The 21,197-nt window shown below is 34.6% G+C and overlaps 2 protein-coding genes across 2 annotated transcripts in view; one reads left to right on the top strand and one right to left on the bottom strand.

The window, feature by feature from the left end:
* The first annotated feature begins 256 nt into the window (after positions 1 to 256).
* Positions 257 to 20,925, top strand: LOC5571188 (kynurenine 3-monooxygenase). Its single transcript, XM_001653466.2, has 7 exons — positions 257 to 556; positions 4,823 to 4,892; positions 4,997 to 5,236; positions 5,501 to 5,588; positions 5,649 to 6,303; positions 20,376 to 20,537; positions 20,612 to 20,925. The coding sequence occupies exons 1-7, from the start codon at positions 476 to 478 to the stop codon at positions 20,744 to 20,746; spliced, it is 1,431 nt and encodes a 476-aa protein (XP_001653516.2). The 5' UTR covers positions 257 to 475; the 3' UTR covers positions 20,747 to 20,925.
* Positions 20,571 to 21,197, bottom strand: part of LOC5571189 (2-acylglycerol O-acyltransferase 2) — a 36,859-nt gene continuing 36,232 nt past the window's right edge. Inside the window, exon 6 of the mRNA XM_001653465.2 lies at positions 20,571 to 21,134. Within this exon, the coding sequence (XP_001653515.1) occupies positions 20,977 to 21,134 (158 nt within the window). The 3' untranslated portion in view covers positions 20,571 to 20,976. The remainder of the gene's footprint in view (positions 21,135 to 21,197) is intronic.

Below are 21,197 nucleotides of genomic sequence, written 5' to 3'. Positions count from 1 at the left end.
TTTTCTCGATCATGAAAGTCAGTAATATTTTTTTTATCTGTTTTTAGAAATTATTATCCAAAATATTTTTTTCACAAAATTAGAGTAAATTGGGCAACACAATAAACGATATTTCACATGGAAAGGGTGGTGAATTCTCGCAATTATTTGCTTAGGATTTGTCCATTGTTTCCCTCAAAATAGAACACTGTGACAGCGTGTAGAACAGAAGAAAATGTATTTCTACCTATATCGGTTAGATTTTGTCGTCATTCTTCCAGTAGTGTCAGTAATGTGTGATCTATAATAACATGGTCAAGTCCTGCCCCAGGAACGACAGTCCGGTTTCGAACGTCAACGGGGAAACAGCTCTTCTCCTTTCTCCAAAACGCGCGGCTTGTAACCGAGTGAAAAATTGTGCTGCTTCAGTTCAAGTGCCCCATATCTTCTGATCTAAGTGTTTCGCAGACGGTTTCCCTGGAAGAAAGGATTGGAGATGACTGCCCAGTACAAACAAACGAATACCAATGGATTAACGGCCCGGAATTTGAACGTGGCTGTTGTTGGGGGTGGACTGGTGAGATGTTGTTTCATTGAATTGTGTCCGGGGAAATGCGATTGCTCAGAGTGATAGATGGTGATAAGTGGTTTGATTGGTAATTGATTGCTGTAGTGATTAATTAGCTGCACATGTTCGGTGGCTGATTTTATGGCATTTCACTTCAATTAGCATGGAGTTTTTTAATAAAATTTTACGAATGCATGCTTTTGAAACCGTCAATCATGGTAAAGTTTACCTTTTCATATAAAAAAGTCTAACTTGTTACTAACATTTTTCGTAGTCATGATACCATTCAAGTTGATATTCCATGCTTCATATGCATTCAGAATGAATTAAAAACAAAACCTTTCGGTTAATGGCTGAACGTGATCATTCAATAACATTGATTAGTATTCATTCAGTGATAGTGGTAACGTAAAATAATTACGTTTAAATTTGTTTGAAAACATTTGATTGCTACAGATATTTGACAAGATCTTAATCAATTTTATACAACCGATCGGTGGATGATTATATTGGTATGTCGTTATGTCTGTTAACCCGTAGAGTCCCGAGTAAAAGAAAAATTACTTTTTTTCAATTTATTTATTAGTATCATTCCAAACATTACATTTATTTCTTATATCTAGGTGTTCTGTGTTACTAGAAAACACTATCATCCTAATTTGGTAAAACAAATTTATTAACATATTGTTAACAACATGTTACATTTCATTTGCCGTAACAGTTCAGATTTTTTACAGGTGAGTTGATCTCACCTGCTTATAAGAGAAAAAGACACGTTTTCAATTTACTTATCCTAACTTAACCTAAATACACCACGCATTAATTGTGGCAATAGAAGATTGTAACGATTTTTGCCTGAAATTATTAATTATTTTATTTTTTTGGTACTGGTATAGTACCAAGGTATAGGAAGCATCAGAATCATTTTCAAAATTTTATTATGAATTCTCTGCAGAGCTTTCTTCCTGGTATTACAACAGCTAGTCCATATTGGTACAGCATACAACCTGGGTGGCCTGAAAATTTGTTTAAATATCAAAAGCTTGTTCTTAAGACAAAGTTTTGATTTTCCATTAATGAGGAAATAGAGACATTTTACATATTTGTTACATTTGGCTTGAATGCCCTCAATGCGATTTTTGAAAGTTAAATTCTTATCTAGCATAAGCCCTAGATACTTAACTTCATCTGACCAATTTATTGGAACCCCTCTCATCGTGACAACATGTCTACTTGAAGGTTTCATATAAAGAGCTTTTGGTTTATGTGGGAATATTATTAGTTGAGTTTTGGAAGCATTAGGAGAAATCTTCCATATCTGCAAGTAGGAAGAAAAAATATCCAAACTTTTTTGCAATCGACTACAGAAGATACGCAGACAAGGAATTTTGACATCCCTGAGGTAACTCAGGTAAGTCAGATGTAAACATATTGTATAATATTGATCCCAAAATGCTGCCTCAGGGAACACTAGCTCTTTCAGATCTGGAGTTCTGATATTTAAATTGAAGTGTACGATTTGACAGATAACTTTGAATTATTCTAACAATGCATGTTGGAATATAAAAGCTCTTTAATTTTACAATCAAGCCTTCATGCCAAACACTGTCGAATGCTTTTTCTATGTCTAGAAGAGCAAGACCAGTAGAGTAGCCTTCAGATTTGTTGGAACGGATCAAATTTGTTACACGTAAAAGTTGATGAGTGGTCGAATTCCATGGCGGAATCCGAACTGTTCATTGGCAAAAATTGAATTTTCGTTGATGTGGGCCATCATTCTGTTCAAAATAACCTTTTCAAAAAGTTTACTTATGGAGGAAAGCAAACTGATTGGACGATAGCTAGAAGCTTCGGCTTTCATATTTTTGATTTTTTTAATAATAGTTCTCATTTCTTCCAAATCAGTCTCCCAGGCATTTTCGAAAACGTTCTCTTGATTGAGAATATTTTCGAACTCCTGAGTAACTTCATTTTCAATTGGACTAGTAAGTCCTAAATTAAAATTGTGCGCACTTTCAAACTGCATAGCAAGTTTTTGAGCTTTTTCGCAATTAGTTAGTAATAATTTGTTTTCCTCTTTCAATGCCGGTATTGGCTTCTGAGGTTTTTTCAAGATTTTAGATAATTTCCAAAAGGGCTTAGAGCCGGGATCCAATTGGGAAATTTTATTTTCAAAATTTTTGTTTCTTAAATCTGCAAAACGTTTCTTGATTTCTTTCTGCAAATCTTGCCATATAATTTTCATAGCAGGATCACGAGTGCGTTGAAATTGCCTTCTCCTCACGTTTTTAAGACGGATCAAGAGTTTAAGATCATCGTCTATAATCACGGATTCAAATTTTACTTCACATTTTGGAATTGCAATGTTCCTGGCTTCAACAATGGAATTTGTTAAAGTTTCAAGAGCATTGTCAATATCAATTTTAGTTTCTATGGAATTTGTTAACATCAAGATTAGAGTCAACATACGTTTCATCTATATATTCCAGTCGGCTCGTAAATAATTGAAAGTGGAGCTGATAGGATTGAGAATCGCTTCATGCGATATTTGAAATGTAACAGGGACATGATCAGAATCAAAATCAGCATGAGTAACTAATTGGCTACAAAGATGACTAGAGTCGGTTAAGACCAAGTCAATCGTAGATGGATTTCTAGAAGAGGAAAAACATGTAGGGCTATCAGGGTATTGAATTGAGAAATGTTAGTCACCAATGACAAAAAAATTGAATTATTGCGAGTCATATTTCGCAAGTCGGTTTTGTCGTGACCAAGAGGGCAACCCTGAATTGCGACATGCTTTTTCCTTTAACTAAAGAAATAAATTTGAAATAGTTCTTCATCTTTTATATTTCCTTCTATCTCCTATCAATATCGTCACAAAACTGACTAATTTTTTTTACCTCAGCCAATGCCTACTTGCTTAGTCTTAATTTTGTCTATCAAAATGTATTTTTATGTAACAGTACCAAACTTCTTAAATATCCAGATAATCCATTCTTCTCATTCTCTACAGGTTTGGAGCAAATTAACTTGCTGCCCAGAGCATTGAAAAGGCAAATAGGCAGCTATGAAAGTATATTTACCCAGCTGTGTTTCAGCAGAAACACTTAAAGTTTCAAAAACTTTAGTTTCAAATGACGAAAACAGTTGATGTTTTATACGCCTATGAATGATGATTGCAACACATGCCCCATCAAGTCGATCGTTACGATAAACAAAAAAGTTAGGATCTCTTTTGAGTTTAGATCCAGGTTTTAAATACGTTTCGGTAATAACTGCTATATGCACGATATTAACTGTTAGAAAATTAAACAGCTCGTCCTCTTTACCATTCAAAGAACGAGCATTCCAATTTAAAATATTTAAATTAATATTTATTGGATCAAATAGAAAAACGTAATCCAATAACAATTTTATTAGTAAATTTTACACCTACTTGAACTGCTTCAGTCATAGTGGGGGCTTTGAACATTGCATCAATCATTAGATTCAATTGTTCAGTTAGAAAATTAAAATCAGAGGCAGACATATCACTTGAAGTGGGTACATTTGATGATTTTCCGTTAGAATTTTCGGTAGACGAAGAGGCGTAGTAGATGTTACCTGTGGCGGTAGGTTTTTTTTTCCATGTTTAGTGAAGAGACGTTCTAAGAGTTTTTGTTTTCCAAGACTGTGTTCAAGAAGGATTACCACCGCTAGCTTTCGTCAACGGGTCCAACGAAAAATCTAAGGCACGGGCCTTAACAAGGATCGTAAAGGGTTCAATAGTGGAAAAATAGTACTGAGAAATACACTGAAAAGTACTGTTTCTGTAGCATTGAGAAGTACTGTAGCTTTAGGTAGTTTTTAAAAACTTTCAAAAGCAAAGAGAATTCGTGTACACACAGCACGAAGGTACGATGCGCACTGACATTCGTTGTAGGACTCGATTTTTACAGCACTTGTCGTAATTATCCAACGCAGTGATCCTCGTTGCAACTTATTTGTAAACTACTACATATTACAAAATAATTTTATTTGACGAACAAATTTAAAATTTGAGTAGTACGGGGAATCTGTAAAAAATATTCTAGTATACACAGATTGAGTTATTTCATAAGTCAATACATATTTGTCCAAATTTTATTTCAAGTCGTATAAAATCATGGGTAGGACGAATGTCTTACTCAGCATTTTTTGTGCGTAGGACATATCCTATTTGTCCTACCCACTTCTCGCGTCACTGGTAACGACATTGAAAATCTAATATTGTTCTAACATTCTACTTTCAAGGTTGGCTCTCTATTTGCACTCCACCTCGGCAAAAAAGGACACACTGTGGACCTGTATGAGTACAGAGAAGGTACTTGAACATTCTTTCCGAAAAACACTTCCGCCAATTTGTCGCGTTCGTCATTCAACCATTCATTGCGTTCACTAATCCCTCATGCTTCCTACATTTCGCAGACATTCGCACGGCCGAACTGGTCATTGGTCGTAGTATCAACTTGGCGCTGTCTGCCCGAGGCCGCAAAGCACTGGCCGAGGTGGGCCTGGAGGACGCCCTCCTGCAGCATGGCATTCCAATGAAGGGCCGCATGTTACACGATCTGAAGGGAAACCGTAAGATTGTGCCGTACGATGCCAACACCAACCAGTGCATCTACTCGGTGGGGCGAAAACATCTGAACGAGGTGCTGCTCGACGGTGAGTAAGGCGTGTGGTTTCTGGAGAAATTCGATCGGTATCGGTTACAAAGTAGCGCTGTTCTGGTGAACGGATTATGCTACTGAAGCCTACACGTGTGATGTGTATTTGTGCGTTTTGTTCTGAATGGGCATGACGGACATTTGGCGGGCTTCACTCACTACATTTCATTGCGTAGCAAGTTTACCTTGGGCGAACGGGAAACATGAGAAATTTTTATTCTATGTTATGTAAAATGCTAACTGATAATGTTGTTTATTTTAGCGGCCGAGAAGTACCCGAACATTCATCTTTATTTCAACAAAAAACTCCAATCAGCCAATCTGGATGAGGGAGAGATGAGTTTCATTGAGTGAGTACACTTAATTGGCTTCCTTGTGACAAGCGTTATCACCTTTCCACCGAATTTCAGTCCAACGACGAAGGAATCGACTCACGCCAAGGCCGATCTGATCGTGGGCTGCGATGGAGCTTACAGTGCTGTTCGCAAAGAAATCGTCAAACGGCCGGGTTATGACTACAGTCAGACGTACATCGAGCATGGCTATCTGGAGCTGTGTATTCCTCCGACCAAGGATGGGGATTTCGCGATGCCTCACAACTATTTGCACATTTGGCCCCGGGGAAAGTTTATGATGATCGCCCTGCCCAATCAGGATCGCACTTGGACGGTGACGCTGTTCATGCCGTTCACCAACTTCAACAGTATTAAGTGCGATGGCGATTTGTTGAAGTTCTTCCGGACTTATTTCCCCGATGCGATTGATCTGATTGGTCGTGAGCGGTTGGTTAAGGATTTCTTCAAGACCAGGCCTCAATCGTTGGTTATGATCAAGTGTAAGCCATATAATGTGGGCGGCAAGGCGGTGATCATTGGTGATGCAGCACATGCCATGGTTCCCTTCTACGGGCAGGGAATGAATGCCGGATTCGAAGATTGTACCGTGTTGACCGAGTTGTTCAACGAACATGGCAGTGACGTCGATAGGATACTGGCTGAATTTAGTAACACGCGTTGGGAGGATGCACACTCCATCTGCGATTTGGCCATGTATAATTATGTTGAGGTTAGTATATGGTCTTTTATTTATATCGTACCATTTGTTTGCGGTCGTTTTGTATACACAGAATGAAATTGACATTTCAAGAACCAGAACTTCGATTTATCTTTCGTTCTCCAAGAAGTTCCACCGCTTCTTCGGAATCCCTTGAATCCCAACATTGACCGCATTTCGTGTGATTCCAGTAATTTCACTGGTAGCGTAATGCGGGAGAAAATTGATCACTGAGGTGAATTTGATCAGGTTGGTACCATATAGCATTTCCTTCCAAGAATTTTTAATGTTTCATTGGATTCTCAGACATTCCATGTTTCCTAGTTCATATATGTCTTTTGATGGTTTTCAAATAGGGTAATTTACGGTTTTGGCACCATTCGACTATTATCGGATATCAAAATTAAAACCCCAAATTCAAAGTATTTTTCAATCAAAACACACCAATGAAAACATTCAGATGATTCTTTGATCTGTCAGCTTGCCCCTGACGTGATTTCCGAGACCGAACAAACAATTTCGCCAGAGAACTCATTGAAATAAAAACGTTTCAAAATGCGGCTGATGTGTTTATTTTGTTTGTTTTGTTTAGCCGTGCACGGCGAAATTCTCTTTCTTTCGCTCTTCAACAAAACTTGAAAACAATGGTGCCAGTACCTGTCAACTTTGACAGGTACTGGCACCGTTGTTTTCAGATTTCCCAAAGGAGGGAAAGAGAGCAATTTTCTGATGACGTCACCGTGCAATGTGCAATAGTCACACTGATGTAGATGGTCGTTGTAGAGAAGTTTTCAAAAAACTTTTAACAAATCTGTCGGTGTGAATTGATAGAGTATCGAGCAGCGAAAATACGCATAGCGGAAAGTAATTTTTTTAATTCGGTTTTATTCAGGTCAGTTTTGCATAGAAATATTCACAATTGTTGAAGGTGTGAACAATTCTGGTGAAAATATTGGCAATTCCCCAGCAAAGATTGATAAAAATATGATAAAAACTCTTGCTACCGGGTTATCATTATTTGATAATTGATTTTGTTATCATCTTGGCTGATTTAACAATCAACATAACAAAAATGAGAACTCAAATTTGTTCGTCGAATAACAAAGCAACAGTAAATTCTGTTATCACTGAGTTCAAGTTGATAACTAAATGTGTATCATCATATATTTTTTCTACATTATGGTCGCAAATCACGGACAATTTTTGATAAATGAATGTTCCGGCTGAAACTTACGGTCCAAATAATTTCGTGAGATTGTGTATGATGCAAAAAAAAACTTTGTTTACTAACACATACTTTATAGAATTGTTATGGACAATATATCACACATATTTTGTTATCAACTTGTTATTATTGATAACAGAATATCATAATTAATAACAGCGATGATGAAAGTTGCTATCAATTTTATATTATCCAGTAATCTTACTTTGCTCGGGTCAACAATCCGCAGAGTTGCTAAGCTAAGGTACTGTGCCTACACGAAACTTTTACTTCGATAGCTAAGGTGAAGATGAATCGAATACAAAGTTCAAATTTTCATGAGCACGGAACTTGAGAACCAAACATCCGTTTGAGCTGAAAACTTAATTGATTGATCACTAGCTTTTTATCTTGGCTTTGTGGAAAAAAAATGAAAACTACGAACCCATATTTTTGTTTTTTATAATCGCTTGTGCCACTATAAGAACACATGTGCCTATAGTAGCACTATTTAATCAAAAGCTGGTCCATAAGCTTTCGTTTGATGTAAAAAAAGTTCCTAATTCATGAATTATTTTGTTGAATAAAAAATAGTTTCTTTTAGTGGTACTATTATTAATAGGAACAATAGGTTTACTATAGGTGCAAGGGGGCTTAAATTTTAAACAAAACTTTTTATTTCGATCATTTTTTGAACAAATTCGAGCTGTGTATCAATGGTACATAGATAAATAGCTGCCGACTTTCATGTCAAAAAATATTTTGCAACAATTTATAGTCTAACGGCCGTAAAAAGCCACTAGTGCGACTATAGGGGACTGTCTACTAAGGGAACACCGACCCTAGATAGGGATATTCTTATTCTTATTGCTTTGTCATATAGTGATCAATTTCGCCCCAGCGCACAGTGGTTCCATTTGTTCTACGAAGCGGTCATAAATCATTTTACTCAATATTCGATGATAAATACCATCAGAAATTACCCAAATAATTATTTTTGAGTGGTAAAACTTCAAACACAAACACAGTGGTAAAACACAAACTTCAAACATTCTAATTAGGATGCGGAGATCATATTGCGAATGATCTGTTATATGAATAATTATATGTGCAACAAACAGACTTGGAATGATCTCTCTTTCCGTGTCCAAGATTAACAATAGTATATAATATTTTATTGATAAGTACCATTAAATCTATAGATTGTAAGCAATATAGTAGGATTATTAATGTCCAACTTGAGAAGATTCCCCTCACAGAATTGCTTCACATGCTCAGAAGCCTACTCTTTGGTATGTGGATGTAAAAGCTAATGAACACTTTTCTTAGTGCCGAAGATGTACACACCAAATAAATACTTGAAATACTTATTAATTGATAATGCCAATTTAACATCAAATCTCTATCAAAACCAAATAACGAACATGTCGCTTAATGTAATTACACTTAAGTTTGAAATATTTACAACTAAGATATAACTAATGAATTATTTGGTAATATTTTTTTCATTTCTTAATAATTTTTATTTTCACAATTTTATTTCTTTAGCGCTGTATATATAGATGCTGGAATGTCGTTGAATATCTTGTTTTGATGTTCAAAATACAAGAACAATTTCATGTCATTCCTCCCACACTTTGGGAAGTCATGTCATACATATTAGAATGGCTGTTGTACCAATACTAATTTAATAGGATTTTATTGTCTCAGCGCCCTGACTAAAACTGCTTGTTAAATCAATATACAATGTTGCATGTGCATTCATATCGAATTGAAGTATGAGTAGTGAAAATTTCATTATTTTGTATATTCATTCCAGTTAGCTACAAATATTACAAATATACTGGTATGTAATCAATTCTATGAATATTTTTACCATTGTCTTTATTGGTAAAAACTCACAACTTTGAAGGCACGCTGCTAACTTATTTGCAAATATTTGCAGCTAGAACCTTCACAGGTTCATTTTCCTACTCAAACATGATCATTTGGTGGCAGAAGTTTGATTAAATGTGATTAGAAACATATTTAACAATGTACTTCAAATGAAGTGATGTAGTTACGAAGTGAGTATATTTCTATCCTCATTACTCACATCAATACTGACTCCTAGATGTCAAATAACACTCTTAAACGTATCGGACGTGATAGATGTACATATGTACTAATGTTTTATAATCTTAACCGATTGAAAAATCATTTGATTCTGATTTGCGAAGACAATAAACAATGTGCTGAAATCGCTTAATTTGTAACGTATTTTTCACATATGAAAAATACACTCAATCATTCATATCCTTACTATGCATATCATACAGGAACGTCTATAATGTTTCTGTTTTTACATTCTTGGGATCATAATTGTTCCATGAAAAGGAATGACAACCAAGACATTTTGTTTTTCGATTTATGACCTATGGGCGGTACCACTGTGCAGCGTGTCATTTTCAATTTTGGATATTAAAACTAATTTTATGAAATGAAATGTTATTTCATAAAAATAAAGTACTGATTTTGCCAAAGTTCATTTGACAATATATGAATACCGAAGGATAGCATAACAAAAAGTTGTAAGTAGGAACCAAATTGCCTCCGTCTTACGGTACCCAAGCAAATTCTGCTATCGCAAGGTGGAAAGTTATAGCAATGCATTGTACAGTGTAAAAAAAGTGGTAGCAAACCGACGAAGAATTCTGTATCTTGTGAACGCAAATTCCGCATATTATCAAGTTATTCATATAATTCATCAAACTATATGCAGGAAAGCCGTTTATTAACTATTGACGTAACGTTTTCTAAGCGATAATAGTCTAATAAACTGACTGTACGGATCGGTATAAAACTCATTTTATTTATTTTTTTTTATATTTTATTAATTTTATTAATATATTATTAGGTTTTCTATAGGGTTTCTCATATTTATATTCATTTTCTGAGTATGTGAGTACATGAATTGAAACTGAATGCACGGAACGTTATCATGCCCATTTTACCTTAATTCCCCATTTTTATCAGTTTTTTCATATGAATCGTTTATTATCTATTGACATAACGTTTTCTAAGCTATAATAGCCTAGAGAAGGGAGTGCATGAATTGGAACTGACTGCACGGATCCGTGTCAAGCTCATTGTATCCGAATTACCCAATTCATCAAGTTGTTGATACAATTTCTCATATTATATGCAGGGAAACTGTTCATGAACTATTGAAATAACAAACATTTTCGAAGCCATAACAGTCTGAGTAAGTGAGTGCGGGAGTCAAAACTGATCGTGCGGATCGTTATCATTCCCATTCTACCCAAATTTCCCATTTATTTAAAATGTTATTTCAATAGCTCATAAATAGTTTCCCTGTATATAATCTGAGAAATCCTATAAGAAAAACCTGATAAATTGGGCAATTCGGAAATAATTAGCCGTTTTCCGATCGGTTTTAATTTTTGCACTCCCTTCCCTAGACTAAAATCGCAAATAAACGGTCTCTGCGTATAATATGATAAATCATATGAATAACATGGTAAAAATATTAAATTTGGGTGATATGGGCAAGATAACTGTCCGTGCGGTCAGGTTCAACTCCTGCAGTCACATCTATACTGCCGATAACTGCATAACAGTCACGTTCGACATTTTTGACAAATTGGAGTTAATACCATGGAGAGTCTTCAAATGATAAATACTTTCGATCAACTTAATGAAATCTATGAGATTGTTCTAGAAAATTTCTATCAAAATTATTTTCTGACTATTCACCTAGTATGCGATATGAGTTGTACAAAATTTCAGCCTCAAATAAGCACTTTTGAGTTCCTGGTAAATTTTTGAAATTTTAGTTTCCTCCCATACTGCCATAAAGTGCACACTTGGTATTCCATTTACTCAATGCCTACTTTTGTCGAATGTTACAAATATGCAGTCATGGGCAGTATATATTCCTATCGTCTAAAAACGTTATTTCGATAGCTCATACACAGTTTTCCTGCACATAATAGAACTGGGGAATCAGGATAAAATAGGCATGATAACAATCCGTGTAGCTATCAGAACCACTTTCATTCAATTCCTTGGACAATTTTACATAAGATACAAGTTTTTTCTCATGAATTACACGTTGCTTTCACATGATACAGAATTCATCATCGGTTTGCTACCCTTTTTCCCACTGTGCAATACATGAATTCTAGTGGTGGTGGGGATAAAGTGGACTCCTCAAGATTAACTGTCAGTTGGTGCTTTTTTGCGAGAGCAGTCATCTACAAAAGAGTTATACATAAGGATCGTTCAAATATTACATAATTGCATTATGCCATAAATCGTAACAAAAAGTTTATCTTAAATAAATTAATTAATTAATAAATAAATTTTCAAAGTACCTGTGACAATTTTGTTTGTTGAAATAACTTTTCGCTTTGGAATTTTTGATTTTTGAAAATCAATTCTTATCTAGCCCCCACAGACCCTACTTTCGGGTTTTGTTGAAACTTAACTAGTTTTATCAAAATCCTTCGATATGGTTAGTTCAAGTACATTGTATCTAAGATGTTCCACAATAATTTTGTTTAAAATTCTATTTGGCGTTGCTGGAAAACATTTGACACAATGGTAAAATTCTAAAATGTAACCATATAAGACAACTTAACGAAATCATAGTTTTACATGCATTTTCAATACAAATAAAAATGATTCATTCCAAATAAAGTTATGTCAAATATCTATACTTTCGGATAGGCAACACAAATTTTAGATTTTAACATGTTCTAACGTAATTACAAGGACACTTTTAAAAATCGACCAAAGTTGAAATCTGATTTTAAGTTTCTATATAAAAAAAGACACTGACACCTTAATGCTTCCTGTGGGCATTTATGCCCTTTGAAGGAAGCACCAAACTAGACAACGGACTAGCATGCAACGCCCAGTGGCACAGTCGGAAAACAGTCCTCACGAAAAGTTTACCGGCCGGAGGCGGGAATCGAACCCACACTCCCTAGCACGATGCGGCTAAATGCCTGATGACACTAACCGTACGGCTACGGAGCCCACGATAGTATTAATAAGTAAGTAATTTCATTACATAAGTTTATAATTTCCAATAAAATTAGTATTGATCTGATCATTTATTGTAGCGGCAATGATTAATATTTTTTCCAGTTTTTTATTGTACACGCTCAAAAAAGCGTTCTGGTCGTGCCCACACTTTCTAAGACACCTTATAAAACATAGTAACTGAAAACTTTTAAAAAGCTTTTGATAATAATTTCAAAGTGTTTTCTTGGATGTTCAGTCCACCACCCCTTTTTGCTAATTCGATGAAAAATTCTTATTCCATTCGTACAACAGGTACTTACCATGTTTAAAAAAAATAGACTTTATAGACCATATGCCTGAAAAAAGAGATTTAATGATACTTAAGAGGAACAAAAATGAGACAAATTAGACAAAAAGAGATCTTACAGACTAGAATATTACTTGAGCAATTTTGAAAGTTTTTAAGATTTCTCAGATTATAGGGAGCCGGATCCTATTCTTGGTACTTTTGATTCAGTTCGCCAGTAGGGTTACACAATATGCGTCCTATTGAAGTGCTTCTTTTTACAAAGTTTCAGACAATTCGGCCGAGAAAAACTCCCATGCCAAAGTGAATCATGGAAGTGCCCAAGTAGCTCTGCACCCTATAACCAGATATTTCTAAAAGATCACTTGAAGGTTTTTTTTGAGACATTATTCCAGGTGCTCTAGGTATTTAGTCATGATTTTCTTCAGGAAATTAATCAGGAATTGTTTAGAGTATTTCACTGACATTTCTTAAAGTTATAACTACGAACCTTGAAAATCTAATTTCTTTAAGATACCTCCAGAAATGACTCCAGCAATTGCTCCAAATATTATTCCTAAAATTTATTAGGGAAGTCCTTGGTTCTTCAAGAATGTCACTAATACACCGACTGAGAATTATTTTAAGAATACCTCCACAACAGGGCTGCACAACGTACGCCCGCGAGCCGCATTCATCCCGCGGCTCCATTTTGTACGGAACGCCATGAGTTTGGAGAATTTTCCAATTTCTGATCCGTTGACTATTCTGCCAAATTAAAATTAGAATATCCATGCCCAATAGACCTGTTCATATTTAAAAAAATGTCTGGAAATCTACCGGTCAAGCAGTATTCGGAATTCTTATGCTAAGAACAATGTCTGGTCAAATTTTCAGCTCATTTGATAAAGATTTCAGTATGCTTCAAGTTGAAAATGTGTTTTTGGGCTTATTTCAAGGTTTGAAAAATCATAACTAGCATGTGGAAAATCAAAACCACTTGCTATTACCACTATTTGAAAGCTAATTCTATTCTGTTAAAGTTTGTCGAACACGCTAACAAGATTAAATTGAGTTTTAACATTGTTTGATTCAAATTTGTACTCCGCTGTACCCAGAAATTACAGTTTTCTCAATATACATGGTATATAAAACATGCATTGGTATTATTTTTTCAGGCCCTAGTCAACGGGAATCAAACATAATACATTTATGAATTCATTGACCATCAACAGATTACATGTTGCTAAAGGCAATAAATTACAATAAATGCCCAAAGATCGAGCACCGCATCGCAACCTGATGATAGTTAAATCATGCATGACACATGTACCGGAAACGAATCAATTGAACAAGTTAGCATTGCTTTTTCTTTCCGAGTGATGATTGTTTTGATCGCATTTCACTGATCATTTAGAACGATTTGAAAACAATCATCATCATCGACTGAGAAAAGGCAGTGCTAACGTGTTCATTTTTTGTATTCATTGAAGCTCACGGTGGTGCTCTTGGCTCACCCACAGTGGATTTACAAATGTGCTTCACAATTACCTATTTTTTACAATTTATTTTCGTAAGAAAAAAGGTTACTTTGAACGGGATTGACTTGTAGATATGCATTGTCATCATGTCTGGAAATTAAAAATCCGAAATTTTCATGCAGTCATGCTGTTCAGTGAAAACACTTCCCGAAAAGTCAGATTTTCAAGAACCTCGAGATACAATCCTCAACCAAACTATGTTAAAACTTGCTCTAATCATAAAATTGTGTTCACCAAAAATTCGTAGAATTGGATAAACTACTATGTAGAAGTATTTCCGGTAAATTTTGATGTTTCGTTCGGTAGTTATGATTTTTTAAAGCTTGAAAATAGCCCAAAAACACATAATTGATTTGAAGCGCAACTAAATTTACTCTAAATTGAGTGAAATGTTGGCCAGAAGTTTATTTCGCAATGAAAAATCAAAGTATTGGTTGACTGGGGAGTTTCCAGACATTTTTGAAAATATGAATAGGTCTAATGCCCAATTGTTTGATCCTGTGATTCAATTTTATGCTAATATTTCAGTTTGGTTGTTCTTTTCGCTGATTGGTTTATTTCTACTTGATTTTGTTTGGTTCCCATACAATTTGTGTGGAACGAATACTACAAATTCGATTTTATTAAAACTAGGTGTTAGTCACTTACACCTTTTTGGAAGCAAAACTTCTGTTTGAAAGACAATACTGAATTTTTATTATGATTGAATAAAAGTATTTAGGGGAAAAGCACTAATTTTCGACCTACAAAAATTCTGTGCCAATTTTCGGATTTCCATACAAAGTAGGCCAAAATTGTATGAATGGGTCGAAAATTAGTGCTGGGTCGAAAATTGATGCTTTTCCCCTATGAAAATCAAAAATTTTGGAAACACAGTCTCACTGGATACTTCACAGAATAAGGCGGCATCCACAAATTACGTAAAGCTCTAGGGGGAAGGGGGAAGGCTCAAGCGTTACGACTTACACAAAAAGCGTTACGGTGGGGGAGGGGTCAAAAATTTCCAATTTTAGCTACTTGGTAAGCCTTTTGGAATCTAGATTTTCGGAATATTTAGGTCTCTCAAAATTATCATCAAATTTGAAACATGAATAATCACAAACTCTTGGGCAAAATTTTCACATAAGTGGATTTTAAATACAATTCTTATAAGGATTATTTTAAACTCTTGGGCAACATTTCATAGATTACAGTACATGATTTAAAAAGAGATTTTGGTAGAGATTCTGTCAGGATTCTGAGCACAAATATCAAGGGGGGTAGGGCGGCATCGATTTTAAAAGGGAGATGGGGCAAAGTTCTTACGTACTTGATTTGCATTTTGACATAATTCTTTGCGGATTTCTGACAGAACTCTGACTATAATTCTTACATCAAATCCTGAACTTCATTCTCGAAGAGTCCAGGGTTGAATATTCAAAATAATTTTAGGCTGCTAGATTATGGATTCTGGAAAAAATATACAAACAGTCTTTTCTCCGAATAATGAACGAACTTACATTATCGATTCACCGTACTCCGCAGACAAAATTTTACTAATTTCACGCTGAACCTACTCGGGTATCACTTTTGGAACGTTTAATTTCCGGATTTACAAAACGACTTATGTCAGAATTTCAACTTTCACTACTTAATCACTACTTGTACCGCTCTGTAATATGGAGAGGCAAAGTAACTTAACCACGAACCAAAAAAAAAAAAAAACACTGCTTGAGTCTGGTTTGCAATAACGTAGTAAGTAATTGCATAAAATGGTGTATATTTTCATCAATTTTTTGTGGGAAATAATAGAAGCTCCCTAGTTTTTAAGTTCGAGCAGCAAAATTCAAGCGAAGTACACGGTGAAAAAATGTTCAAAAAGTGATTCATTTTAAATTAGTTTTAGAAGACAGGTTGTGATTTTGCTTAACCAATTTTCTCAAAATCGTACGAATGTTACTTACGTCGATTTGAAAAAGTATTCGAGATTTTCAGATTTCAGTTAATCCCAGGCAAGGCTATCAATGTTTTTTTTTATCAGACTAACTCCTGCTCGATTCTATAAAAATTTTAAAATTTTACGCGACAATACAAAAAAATGGTTCACCGCCTTGTTTCTGACATTAGGCCAGCGATTAAAAAAGGTTGGGCAAGCCTGCTTCACAAATTAGGGGAAAAGCACTAATTTTCGACCTACAAGAATTCTGTGCCAATTTTCGGATTTTCATACAAAGTAGGCCAAAATCGTATGAATGGGTTGAAAATTTGTACAGGGTCGAAAATTGGTGCTTTTCCCCTACTTCAAAAATTCTGAATTCTTTTCAACTTCTCTGGGTTAACCTCCTCAGAATTCCATCATGAATTTTCTGGGATCTTCTTGATGTAAATCCAAATGTTATGCAGGATTTTTTTAAAAGAATTAAACCATTATTTTTTCTTAGTAAATCTGTAGAAATTGTTCCAGAGATTCCTTCAGATGTTATAAAGAGTTTCCACAAAGATTATTTGTGATATTTTCCAGAGTTTCTTCCTAAAAATTTTCTATGCATTCATTCAGTGTATCTTCCACGGTTTTTATGTCTCGTCCAACATTTTTGCTTAGTTTATCTTAAACACTTTTAACTGAACGTTATATACGCATACCCCTCGGAGAAATTCCAGAGATTCCTTCATTGCTTCCTTCAAAGGTTTATCAAGAATTTCTTACGAGATTCTTCTATAAATTTTACAAGGAAGTCTTTAAAAAAATGTAAAAGAATTCTTCAAGATTTGTCATACAATTTTGAAGGAAATTGTCTCACAAAATAGGTTATTGTCCGAAATTTGTTCTAGAAATCTCTTAAAAATAAAAGACGTTGTACAGTTCTGGACAGTGATGCATTTTAAACTGAACGCAAGCCAAAAGTGAATTGAACGCGTTCTAATTTTGCACGAGAACGTAGTAAACATTGAACTGTCGTGCAGGATTCTGCACCTTCTCATAAACGGCGAATAAAGTTAAAAACCTGAAAAAAAACTACATCAGATCATTTTGAATTCATATCATTACATCTTTACGAAACATCCGCATTGGAATATGTCGTGTATCTGCCAGTTTCATATTACGTTCAATTTTCAGCTCGCACGGGTTCAAATTTTTGAACTGCTCAATGGTCAAGCCTACTTGATCTCTCGTTCAACGGTTTGAACTGGAACGCGAAGTAGTCCGTCATTGAAATTTGTACCCGTCGTTCATGATTGTTGCTACTTCATCTAACGATTTCGAATCAAAGAAAATCAGTTGGTTTTGCACTGACACAGCTGAAAAAGTATCAGCATACTTTATGTATGTTAGCGCGTACAGTGATACTTTATCAAGTCAATATAAACTATCAAGACTGAGTTTCATCACTTTGAAAAGCAAGCTGAAAAGTCATCATTGTTGCCAAAACTAATGACGGGCTACTTGTTGTTGGTGGACTAGAAAGGTGTCAACGATTATGGTCCTGAATTTTATAAAATGGTTTTATGGTTGTTTTGACTGCATATCAGAAATTAATAACATCAACAAAATAAATAAAATGAAAGTAACTTGCCCGACATCGCCCAATATCGTTTTTATTCAACAGGATATTGCCATAGACGAATTCCATCCAGAATGAGTCGAAAAAAATAATAATCGTGCTCGATAATTTTCGATTTGGATTAAATTTTGCACATGGTTTTGGTATGATAAGATAAGTGTTTTCCATAGAAAAATCGATCATTTTGACTCAAGAATAACTTTTGAAAATGGCCTATATATTTTTGCATGCAATTTATTTGAACAATATTAACTCCGAAACTGTTGATTTCAGAGAAAAATGTTCTATGAAGAAGTTGTAGTGGAACGTTCGGACTATGAGAAGAAAATATACACTGAAATATTATTTTATTTTTTTCTATGAGAAATTTAAGAACAAAACTTAAATTTCAAGTTACTCAAAAACCACATTTTTATTTTTTTTTCAATTTTAGAGAAATTAAAAAAAAAGTTTTTCTAAGAAAAACTTGGTCAATACTCACAATTTTGTTGTTTTTTGTCAGAATAAATACGTTCTGATGATACAATAAGAATCTTGAAATTATTCTTAACCATAATAATAATCTTGATCAAAAAAAAACTACAAATGAACTTTAACACTTCACTTTTTGCAAAAAAAATAAAATACTAAAATCACTAAGGTGAGCAAATACCTTTAAACTCTAATATGTGTTGCTTATCTTGACAGATAGGCCTATTTCGTTTGCGACTTACAGACTTCTTCAGTGTCGAGTGCTCGACACTGAAGAAGTCTGTAAGTCGCAGACGAAATAGGCCTATCTGTCAAGATAAGCAACACATATTAGAGTTTAAAGGTATTTGCTCACCTTAGTGGTTTTAGTATTTTATTTTTTTTTGCAAAAAGTGAAGTGTTAAAGTTCATTTGTAGTTTTAAACATACTCTAATAATCCCTCCCAAAGTTTAATATAAAAAAGTGTAATCTTGATCACTTCTCTCCATTTTCAAATCATGTCAAGTGTAATGCAAAAAATCATTATTTTAAACTAGGTCATTTTCATTAGTTTTTCGCGATTCTCCATAAAGAAAAATATGCTAGTTTTTTTTCTTGATGGGGAATCGCGAGCAACTAATGAAAATGGCATATTCTATTATTTAAATTAAATTTTTTGCATTAAACTTGGTATAGTTCGAAAATGGCTACTTCTAGAAAAGTTATCCGTGTAATTTACAATTATTCCAAGCTGCTTATTGTATCATCAGGACGTATTTATTTTGACACAAAACCAAAATTATGAAGATTGTCCAAAATTGTTCTTAGAAAAACCTTTTTATAAAAAAATTCTCCATCACGAAACATTTTTCTATGAAATCAACAATTTCGGAGTTTGGATTTTTAAAATAAATTGCATGCAAAAATTTATAGGCCATTTTCAAAATGATCTATTTTTCTATGGAAAACACTCTACCATACCAAAATCATTGTAAAATTTACTGCAAATCGAAGATGGTCGTGTTCTGTGACTGACCGATTTGACATAGAATTTGTCCATACCCTATTCCTGCCAAAAAGTGTAAATACTGATTGTTCATGTAAAATGCAACCTTTTTCGCACGGATATCTTCTAGCGACAAAAACCTTAAATGAACTCGTCTGACATTATTTTCATTTCTTATAATATTTCTTTATATTAAAAACACAAGACCCTGTAAGCGGCTATTGGAAAAAATAGGAAAAATAACAAAAATCAAAATAATGCATATTTTAGCATGTTCGTCATGACATCTGTTAATCAGTGGGAATAGTATTTCTTAAATGCAGTAACATATTCTAATTACATAATTTTCTATGAAGGTATTTCAAATTCACTTTAATTTAGCGGTACATTGTGATATAAGAAATTAGTATGAATCAAATCCATAATTATTTTTTAATTAATATTTAACACATTACTTTTTTGAGAGTATGGTATTTAAATAGTTATCAGATTTTAATCAATGATCAATGTTCAAAACGATGTCTAGAATTTGATCCTTGATTGCGTTGGCTGCTTTTACGTGGGTGAGCAATAAAATTAAGATCAAACTTATTCGGCGTGCAATTCGTGTACTTCGCGATGATCGAGTAATATTGTGTACCCGATGAAGCGTGAATGTATCATTGATCGCAACTGTTAAGATGTAGAGAATTCTTTTGCCTTTGATTGTATAACAAACTTTCCTTCTTTTCCTCGATACCTTAAGTGTCAATTTGCACTTATTGATAATATTTTGTTAATCCCAAGACCAAACCTCCTGGTCAATCACGGTTTAGTAACTATGATCTGCGCGAAGATGAGGTTCATGTTCATAGTTAAAACTCTGATTTATAGTAGAAATGGTCGGGTCTCAGGTTTGGTATTAAATTATTGTCTCAGGTTCGGGTCGGGTCTGGGTTCTGGTTTGCAAAATTATTGCTAATTTATAGTTATAAAAGCATAGAGCGAATACAAAACAAAACCGAATCATATATTTTCTTCCAGATGAGAGACCTTGTCACAAAGCGTTCATACCTGTTTCGAAAGAAGTTGGACGAACTGTTATACTGGATGCTGCCCAACACCTGGGTCCCACTGTACAACTCGGTATCGTTCTCCCACATGCGTTACAGCAAATGCATAGCGAACCGTAAATGGCAAGACAAGGTACTGTTCGTAGACATTTTAAATGGTTTGAAATTCACAATTATTTTTTTATTTACTTTTTCTTTTCAATTCAGATTCTAACCCGCGTCTTATACTGCTGTTCCATCACCGCCGTTGCAGCGGCTGGTTACTTCGGCTACAAATACGGAAATATGGATCTCGTGCAACACTACTCTTCCTCTGTTCTGCAACTTCTTAAGCTAAAATGAAAAACTCATTTCTGCATTTACAACAGTATCTTTACCTAATAATTCCTTCATTTACTACAATAACAATCGGTGATGATGCAAACTCTACAAATATTCTTTGTATTACACTACTGCAATAACCTGTATGATTCTAGTGATGACTATAAATAAACGTGCAAGTGGAGCATATCTGTGTCGAACCTCTTTGGACTTTGAATTATAACTAAGTAACAAACTATCACCACTCCTCGCTACTCTAAAATGAGCTTGACATTTTCATAATTTTCAACATATTTGCTCTTATGTTGCTCGAAAAGTGCATCCAACGCTTTGCAGAATCGCTCGTGTAGACATTGGACGTCCTCCTTGGATGGATTGGTAATCTTTGGAACTTCAACCGGTTCTCCGACTGTAGAGAAAAAAGAACGTTATTTCAGATATCATAATGAAATGCCATTCACTGAAATACTCA

The sequence above is a fragment of the Aedes aegypti genome, chromosome 2 (genome assembly GCF_002204515.2).
Source record: "Aedes aegypti strain LVP_AGWG chromosome 2, AaegL5.0 Primary Assembly, whole genome shotgun sequence".
In the NCBI taxonomy this organism is placed as follows: domain Eukaryota; kingdom Metazoa; phylum Arthropoda; class Insecta; order Diptera; family Culicidae; genus Aedes; species Aedes aegypti.
This window is presented reverse-complemented; position numbering and strand designations above follow the sequence as displayed.